The sequence below is a fragment of the Penaeus chinensis genome, chromosome 25, assembly GCF_019202785.1.
Source record: "Penaeus chinensis breed Huanghai No. 1 chromosome 25, ASM1920278v2, whole genome shotgun sequence".
In the NCBI taxonomy this organism is placed as follows: Eukaryota; Metazoa; Arthropoda; class Malacostraca; order Decapoda; family Penaeidae; genus Penaeus; species Penaeus chinensis.
In genome coordinates, this window is record NC_061843.1 from 14640769 (window position 1) to 14650768 (window position 10000).

The 10000-nt window shown below is 42.7% G+C and overlaps 1 protein-coding gene across 1 annotated transcript in view; it reads left to right on the forward strand.

Moving 5' to 3' along the window:
• The first annotated feature begins 5409 nt into the window (after positions 1 to 5409).
• LOC125038725 (protein-S-isoprenylcysteine O-methyltransferase-like) overlaps positions 5410 to 10000 on the forward strand; it is a 5053-nt gene continuing 462 nt past the window's right edge. The window contains exons 1-2 of the mRNA XM_047632293.1: positions 5410 to 5699; positions 8971 to 10000. The exon at positions 8971 to 10000 is cut by the window's right edge and continues 462 nt beyond it. Of these exons, the coding sequence (XP_047488249.1) occupies positions 5475 to 5699; positions 8971 to 9654 (909 nt within the window). The 5' untranslated portion in view covers positions 5410 to 5474 and the 3' untranslated portion in view covers positions 9655 to 10000. The remainder of the gene's footprint in view (positions 5700 to 8970) is intronic.

A 10000-nucleotide genomic window follows, 5' to 3' on the forward strand; every position in this document is an offset into this window, starting at 1 on the left:
TATCTCATTTGATAGGCTATTGGAGATTTGTGATCTAGGCTGAAGCTGCAGGAGTCTGATGCCAAGTATGGTGTTAACTTGGATGACACGACTGTGAATAGAAGGGAGGTCTAACTCTTTCCTCATGACGAGAACTTTAGCAGTCATTGGGCATCCAAGTATAATTCTCATGGCCTTGTTCTGTAAAACTTCAAGGGGTTTGAGGGCACTCGGTGGCAGCATACTAAGAACTGGGCATGCATAGTCTATCATGGACCTGACAAGGGAGATATACATCAACCTTAGGACACTCAGGGAGGCACCTACATATATGTTACTTACGTATTGCAATGGTCTTAAACGCACAAGGCATCGTTCCTTGATGTTTATAACAATATCCTTGGTAAAACGTGAGTTGTGGGACATAAGGTGGGGAGCAGTCACCATAACACCAAGATATTTGTAGGTGTCAGTTCTTGCAATAGTTTGTCCACCTAACTTTGGAATGTAAGGCAGTTTACGAGATCTGGAAATATGCTTAGTTTTGATTGGGTTGATTATGAGACCAAGTGAGGCACACTTTTTGTTGAACCTCTGTAAACCATATTCCCCCCTATCAAATACCTGAATAAGAATGTCATCAGCATAGGATGTGATGCTGCATAGGTCTCCTAATTCATCGTTGAGCTTGCAAAGAGAGTGCATAAGTATATTAAACAGTGTAGGGGACAATACTCCCCCTTGTGGAGTACCTAATTCCAATTCGCCATTAGCACTATAGTTGCCTTGATACCACACTTTTGTTCTTCTCAAAGATAGATAATCCTTTATCCATAACAGAAGCTTGCCCTTAATTCCTAAAAGAGTTAGTTCATGGAGGATTGCAGTAGGGGAGGCTCTGTCGAATGCTCCCTTAAAATCTATGAAGTAAGAAGACTGTGCATTACGTCCATTTAGGTACTGTGCTAGACACATTTGTGTTCCTCTCCCTTTTTGAAAGCCAAAGACAGATGGGTGAATCATGTCTTTGATCTGGTGGAGTAAACGAGTAAGGAGAATTCTTTCACAGGTTTTAGACAGGCAGGACGTCAGAGAAATCGGTCTATATTCATCTGGCCGTCCTGGTTTTGGAATGGGAATGATGGTTGCCTGTTTCCAAGTGGTAGGCAAGATGCCTGCCATGTAGGTTAAGTTGAAGAGATCAAGAAGAGGATTTCTTCCCTTAACCTGTACCTTTGCAAGAAGTCGGATGATGTCGTAAGTGATTCCATCATCCCCAGGTGCAGTGGATTTGCTGGTCTTAATGGCTGCAAGGAGTTCCCCCCTTATAAATGGTGCATCAGCCTCATCTAAGAGATGGCACTGATACTCAATTTCGTTTTTATGGCCTAATTTAAGGGAGCACCTGCGTATGGATAACGGAAGACTATCAAGAGAAGAATCCTCACACCATTTATTGAGGAGAGATGAGGCTACCCTTTCTAGATGTGGGTGTGGTGTTATACTGCATGTATTGCCTTTAATCTTGCTGATTTCCTTCCATACATTACTCATGGTTGTCATGGAGTCAATTGATTCTGCCCAGGCATAAACATTTTCCTCCCGTTTCCGTGTTATTATCTCATTGATCTTTTTACTAAAAAACACAAGATCCCTAACTAAGTAAGGGTTTTTCCCCAAGTGTCGTAGCTGACTTACTGTAGGTCGTATGAGCCTCCTAAGCAGTTTTATCTCAGGGTCTTTGTTCAGTTGTTGTGCATGTCTACCTCTGGAGGATAAAGATCTGTGCTTGGCAGGGCTTTTGGGCTGTATTTGAGTAATGATATTGCCAACTTGCTGACAGAGAGTTCATTAAATTGATCCAGGCTGGTAGGAGTAAAGTCTTCATACCAGCAGGCAATTCTTTCAATGAATTCATAATGATATTTAGCAGCAAGGTGGTATCTAAGGCGCGGCTGGGGTGGGGTTCTTTTGCAAAAAGGGAGGGTTATACCTAATGCCCAGTGATCACTAACTAAGAATGGGATGACTTTCGCAGTACTTGGTAGTGTGTGCTGATTGTATAGAGCTATATAGTCCAATTTCCCTCCTAAATAATGAGTTTTTTCGAAGGGGCATAATAAGTGTATGGGGTCACTAGTATTTTGGAGATAGTCATAATAAGCCTTACCGTTTTTCCCAATGGTCCTTCCCTCGGAGCCCAAGAGAGGATGGCGAGCATTAAAATCCCCACACAGTAAGACAGTATCAGTATGTATCATGCAGTCAGGAGGTTTAGGTACCACCTCACTATCATGTGGATTATATACATTAATGATGGTGATAGTTTTACCGTCTATAAATATTTTAATGCTAAGATATTCAACACAGGAGTTGTCACTATTGTCACCAATCACTTTCGATGGAATTGAGTTCTTTATGTAAATGCCAAGCCCTCTCGTAAAGGGGTTAGCAATATTTGGTCTGTCATAGTATGTGTATCCCGCAATTTTTGCATAACGATCACTAGTTCTGACTTCCTGAAGGCAACACACATCAACATTTTCGGAGTGAAGGTACTGGGAGAGAGTTGCCTTGCGTTTCTGCAAACTGTTTATGTTCCAGGTAATACATTTCAAGTGATTAACTGGAGACATTGATTACTTGACCATTTCCAAGGCCCACTACAGGGTGATGTTGTTGATTGAGGAGGAACGAAAACATCCTTTCCTGAAGTTGAGATTGCTGAGCCATTTGTTGCTGCATCATGAACATCATCTGCTCCATCTGTCGAAGCAGCATTTGCAGTAGTTCTTTGATTTCCCCGTTGGACTCTTGTTTGTCCTGCTGCAGAGAGGGCTGAGCTGCAGCTGATGCTGCAACTGATACTGAAGCTGGTGCTGAAGCTCGTGCAGCAGATGGTGCTAGAGTTGGTGCTGCAGCTGGTGTTGAAGGTGGTATAGAGACTGATGCAGCATATGGTGCTGGAGTTGGTGCTGCAGCTAGTGCTTGAGTTGACAGAGCTTGACCTCCTGCTTGTGCTGGTACTGTGGCCGGTGCCATGGCTTCCGTTGCAGGGGCCATCACTGTTGATCTCTGCAGGTGTGGGAATTCACCCACATCATCGAAGCGCGGGGCTGGCGGGGACTTTTGTGGGGGGAGGCCTGCCTGTTTTTTTTACTGTTTGTTTTCCTGTCCTTTGGATAGTAAGCGCATAATGGAGAGTTTGCATTATGCTCTTGTCGGCAATTAACGCATTTACGAGGGACATTTTCTCCTTCGGAAATCTTTTCTGCACATTCTGAACTTCCGTGTGGAAGAGCGCAGTACCAGCGGTGCGTCTCGTGGACAAGCACGTGTTCCGTGGCCCCACTTTGAACAATTTGAGCAAAACGGGGTCAGGGATTTGAAGATGGCACACCTAAAGGGTGCCATGCCCTCAACCATTTTGATACTTTTGGGGATTACCTCCACCTCATACGTTATGATGACTCTCTGGGTCAGCATTCCATTAGTCTTCATGCGCCTCGCATGAATGATACGTTAATTATATGCTGTAATTTCTTCTGTTTCGATTTCCCTTGGGACATCGAACACAATGATGTTAGTACATTTTCCCTTGCCAAATACTTTGGCTTTCTCGAGCACCTCGCCACATACACCGCTAGATGTTATATGAGCAAGAATTTGCTCGTTCTTGCATTTAACATAGACGTTGTTGCGTCCGATTCTCAGCTCCAGGGATCCGTATGTCTTGTTATACGGGTCCATTTTTAGGGCCTTAGAGACCCAGCGATATTTGTCACCGTGAGTTCGCAGTTTTGTCTCATTCTTGAAGTGTGCATACAGGTGTCCAGGAGGTGTAACTTCCACAGAGGCAGATAGCTGCCTCTTTGCTTTTTTTTCAGACGTGCTGGGGTCCCACCGATATCCTCCTCACTGAGGACATCGTACCTCCCCTCGGTTTCCATCCCTCCGTCTGTGGTCGCGGTCATTCCCCCGACCGCGAAAAGGCCAACCTGAGTGCCTGTCCCTTGAAAATAAACAGTAACGCACACGGGTCGCCTACGGTGCCACGCAGCACATCTGGGAGTGTGCGTGGGTGCTTTCGCTTTTAGTTTTAATTTTAGTTCTTTGTATCACTTTATAACTTATTGTTATGTGAACATTATCACACACTGGATCAATATACGGTTAACAGGTCTGTGAATTCCTGATTGTCAAGGTCTCACAGACCTTTAAGGACAGGTCACAAGGTCACGAGAGGACACTATACACGTCCTTACACTGTGGTGTCGTGACGTTTACTGGGGAGAGAGAGAGAGAGAGAGAGAGAGAGAGAGAGAGAGAGAGAGAGAGAGAGAGAGAGAGAGAGAGAGAGAGAGAGAGAGAGAGAGAGAGGGTGGGGGAGAGAGAGAGAGAGAGAGAGAGAGAGAGAGAGAGAGAGAGAGAGAGAGAGAGAGAGAGAGAGAGAGAGAGAGAGAGAGGGTGGGAGAGAGAGAGAGAGAGAGAGAGAGAGAGAGAGAGAGAGAGAGAGAGAGAGAGAGAGAGAGAGAGAGAGGGTGGGGAGAGAGAGAGAGAGAGAGAGAGAGAGAGAGAGAGAGAGAGAGAGAGAGAGAGAGAGGGTGGGGGGGAGAGAGAGAGAGAGAGAGAGAGAGAGAGAGAGAGAGAGAGAGAGAGAGAGAGAGAGAGAGAGAGAGAGAGAGAGAGAGAGAGGGTAGGGGAGAGAGAGAGAGAGAGAGAGAGAGAGAGAGAGAGAGGGAGAGAGAGAGAGAGAGAGAGAGAGAGAGAGAGAGAGAGAGAGAGAGAGAGAGAGAGAGAGAGAGAGAGAGAGAGGGTGGGAGAGAGAGAGAGAGAGAGAGAGAGAGAGAGAGAGAGAGAGAGAGAGAGAGAGAGAGAGAGAGAGAGAGAGAGAGAGAGAGAGAGAGAGAGAGATAGAGAGAGAGAGAGAGAGAGAGAGAGAGAGAGATAGAGATAGAGATAGAGAGAGAGAGAGAGAGAGAGAGAGAGAGAGAGAGAGAGAGAGAGGAAGGCAACATAATGTAAGAGTAAGAGAGAAACAGACAGATGAAGGAGTGAGAGAGAAAGAGGATGAAAGGGTAGGGGAAGCAGAGATCGCGGAAATAAGAAATGAAGAGAGAGATGGGGGAGGGAGAGGAAGAAAATGTAAAAGGGAATAGGGGGACAGACGGAGAGATTGGTAAAGACAAAAGAGATGAGTGAGATACGGAAAGGGACAGGCAAACACAGAGGGGGGTAAAAACAGAAGAGAAAGAAAAAAGACGAAAACCAACATAAAAATGTCAGAGTGGGGCGATTAGAGCGAAGGGAGGTGAGCGCTAACTAGTAAGAGAGACAAAAGGTAGGCAAAGGAAATCCACCGTTTGTGACGTCACTGCAGCTCCGCTTCCGAATCCACCTCTGGATTCCGTCTCCGCGAACGCCCCGCGAGTAAACATTGAGCGAGCGACTCCTCGACTCAAAGGTTCCTCGTCCTCTTCTCCCCACTTTACGACATGATTTCGTGTTTCAGGATGGTCCATGAGGGCCAGATAAGCCTCCAGAGCTTCCTCTTAGGCCTAGGGATCCTGAGTTACTTCCTTGTCACGTGCGGATTGTGGTCGCCGCGGCTCGGAGTGGCGGAGGAGTGGCTGCAGGACCATCCCTGGGTCTACTGCGGCTGCTTCTTCGCTTCCGTCAACGCCGTCCTTGCACTGGCCTTCAGGGGGAAGAGCTGGCAGGTTGGTGGCGTTGGGAGCCCCTTGGTTGAGAGACTGCAGGCTCTCCGGCCTTCTTTTGTTCATTTCTAGGATTTCTCTTTCGGGGGAGGGCGCAAGTGTGTTAGAGATGCTGTGAGCTTTGGGAACATCTGTGTGGTTGGTCTGAGCAACAAAACCTGTTTGTTAATAGAGTTTAGAACAATGAAACAGTCAGGAGGTGACTTTGAATTGTAATACCACATTTTGGAGAGAAAATAATAGGAAAATGGGAATACAGTAATAAAATTATTGTTTCACTCATTCCACTTATTCCATTCCATTCACAAGGAGAAAGACATGGGAACTATAAATGTTTGAGGGGCTTAGGAAGAGGATGAGAGTGAGGGTATGTGGACGATATGGTGAGTGTGGCTGGGGGAACTTATTAGACAGAACCAGGTGTTTTAGTTGACAGTACATAAACCTCACTCACAGCCAAATCGAGGTAGGAAAAAAGCCAGACAGTTTTACCCAGCTTATATAAAGGGATGCCACTGTTATGGTTATTAGAATTTTATAAATGAAGCAAGCCATGAGATCATTCTCACTTAAACCTTAGGGGTAAAGAATTGCATTGTTGCCTTCCATTACAATAGTATTTGTGAATACTGACCTACTTTATTTTCACTTGTTTTCACTCATTATATTACAATGTAGTTTGATACATATAGATTGTTGTAAATGTAGTCTTATTTTATACTTGTCACATAGTTATTATTTCTTAATAATATTATTTTTTAAGAAAGTATGAACACTATTTCACACTTCAGATCCTTAGAGGATTTATCATCATTCTCAAGTTCATTGATAGATTTCTTTCAAAAGCATTTAACCCAATTCTGCTGGCAAAATAGGGAAAATGCTGTGTTCATTTTTTATATTTTTTGTGAAATGTCTGTGCACATAGATGACTCTGCTAGTGCTTAGCCACAAAGAAGTCAATCAGTAGACCTTGTCACCTTACCTGATTTGAATTGGAGGGAAAAAAATATTTTTTACTAGTGCTATTAATGTCACTGGTGTTATTTTTATTATAAACATTATAATTACTATAATGTTATAATCATTAGTAATAGCAAAATAAGATAACATAAAATATTTTTGTAAATCAAAGAAAAGTGTAAATGGAGGAGACAGGCAGTACTCGTAATTAGCTTATTGGTGACTTAGTTAAGATGTAGCCATCTATGAGTAAAAACAATTAAACACGTAACTCACAGTGGGCATGGTATGTACGTACACATCATCCCATCAACATTGGGTTAACATGAGGGCCATTAGTACAATAACAAATTGCACGGAATTTGCAAGAAAACCTTACACGAGTAAACATACAGTTCACTACATCCAACTAGAAGTAATTGTCCCATAGCATTAATGGCTGTGAAAATAAATAGGCTGGATGAATTGAGTACAGAAATGAGTGCAAAGCCATATCTTAAAATGATTGATGTTGTGCATTAACCATTGCATGATGATACTAAAATTACAAGGAGGTTACACAGTATTATGCTGGCTGAAAGAAGTCTTGATAAGACTATAGCATGTGAATATCTCATGCTCCTGTTCCTTTGTGTATTATGCTGTGTTCGGAACTCCTTGTCTTACTTGTCCAGACAACTTCTCAGGACCAGCAGGACAACGAGGCCATGTTGAGATTCTCTGAGGCCTTCGCTATCCACAATGCAACCAGTTTTAAGATAAACATTCACTGGTTTATTTTACCAGTATCTTTATTTTATACACTACATAGGTTATATAACTACTCTGATGCATAGGTAATTGATCTGCAACTGACAAACACTTTTGATAAGAACAATAAAGGGCCATATAATTACCTAACATTATATTATGGTTACTTACATACAAATGCTGTGGTGATGTCATCTCATCCTGCTTGCCTGGCTGTGAAAGAGAACAAGATGAGTAACTTGTCTTGGACGCCAGAGTTGGAGTTCCGAATAGTCAAAATATCTTGTCCATCTTGTCCAACTTGCTGGACAAGATGGACAAGATACTCTGTCTCTCTCTCTCTCTGTCTCTCTCTGTCTCTCTGTCTCTCTGTCTCTCTGTCTCTCTGTCTCTCTGTCTCTCTGTCTCTCTGTCTCTCTGTCTCTCTGTCTCTCTGTCTCTCTGTCTCTCTGTCTCTCTGTCTCTGTCTCTCTCTCTCTCTCTCTCTCTCTCTCTCTCTCTCTCTCTCTCTCTCTCTCTCTCTCTCTCTCTCTCTCTCTCTCTCTCTCTCTCTCTCTCTCTCTCCATCATCATCATCAATCATCATTGTCATTGTCATTGTCATTGTCGTTGTCATCATCATTATCATCAGCTTTACAATGATAACAATGATAAGGGAATGAAGTAAATGGATGAGGTCAGCTTAGCCTAATAATGGACATCTAGGTCACTGATCATATCTTTTTCTGCAATTGATACCTTAATGTGACGAAGTACAAATATAGCCATTTATTGTTAGAAAAAATAATAATGATAATGACACAAAACCTTTGTCAACAGTCCTTCTCTTCAGTACATACACTCCCAGTGACTGAAGTCATGGATTATCACCTTTTTAATTCACTGACTCATTTTTTTTTTTACAGATTCTGCTATTTTTTTCCTGGTAATTCAGAGTTGTGGTGTGTAATTGCATTAGGAATATGTTAGTTATTATTACTCTGTTATAAAGGCTTTGAAAAAGCTTAATCCAGAATAGTATACTTACATTGTAACAATGCAGGAGTTGGGCAGCCAGAGGTCAGAGGGCAGAGCAGAGTTTGGGTCAAGCTGAAACCTTAGCTGTAGCAAATGTCTCTTTCCCCTCAGCTGAAGATGTCATTGTACACTTTGCTGAACAGTGTGTCATCATCCTCCTCTTACAAATCTCAGTTTTGCCTTAGATATTATGTATTAGGCAGTTGTATTGTTCTTGTGAAGGATCTTTCAGGGATGTGTAAAGGAAAGATTCAGAGTAGTCCTCACCTCAATGTCTTTTTACAGAAGGCATCATTAGTGCTTGAAAGGAAAATGCCCATGAATTCTGAATTTGCCTTTTACGCGCACACACACACACACACACACACACACACACACACACACACACACACACACACACACACACACACACACACACACACACACACACATATATATGTCTATATATATATATATATATATATATATATATATATATATATATATATACATATATATATGTCTATATGTATATATATAATTTTTTGTTTTTTGTTTTTTCCAGATAGCTGTACGAGGATGTTTCCTGGGCACAGCCTGTGGGCTAGGCGTAATGGTCAGTGTTCTCTGCAGTTCCTCATACCATGTGTTCGGTTGGTACATGGTAGTGCTGACTCTCTTCCATTACTCGGAATACATCACCACGGCCATTGGCAATCCTGCCACGCTCAGCCTTGATTCCTACCTGTTGAACCACAGTGTTGCTTATGGCCTTGCAGCTGTGGCAAGTTGGGTGGAGTTCTTCATCGAGAGGCACTTTCTGCCTGAAATGAAGACCCTGTGGTACCTCAGTACCTTTGGCATCCTGGTCTGCCTCTGGGGAGAGATCATTAGGAAGGCAGCCATGCTCACTGCGAAGACTAACTTCAACCACATTGTACAGACAGAGAGGCAGAAGGACCATGAGTTGGTGACCTGGGGTGCCTACAGTATGTTTCGGCACCCAAGTTACGTTGGCTGGTTCTGGTGGAGCATCGGCACCCAGCTGATCCTTGTCAACCCCATATGCACCATAGCCTATGCACTTGCTTCATGGAGCTTCTTCTATGAGAGAATCTATTTTGAGGAGATAACACTCATCAAGTTCTTTGGGGAGAAGTACCTTGATTACCAAAAGAAAGTAGGTACAGGCTTACCTTTTATTCGAGGGTATCAGTATGTGCGACGTGTTCGCCAAGAAAGCGAATGAAGGTATGAGTAGCTTTATGCAGGCACAAGCATTTTACCTTTTTTTTTTTTTTTTTTTTTTTTTTTTTTTTTTTTTTTTTCTCCCCCATTTCCATTTGATTCTTTTCTTTGGCGAAGCATCAGTTTCAATTGAAGAAGCACTCATGATACTAACCTGATTTATTCAAGTTTTTTTTTTTTCATATGAAGTTGATTAGAGAATGCTGGCATTTTCTCTGATATTCAGTATATGGGTTTTCCATATGATGATTAATTATTTTACTGTAATTAATTCCTCTAATATGAATAATTCTTTTGTTAGGCAGCAAACTCGCTTTCTCTGAGAGGTGCATTCACAGGGATATGTA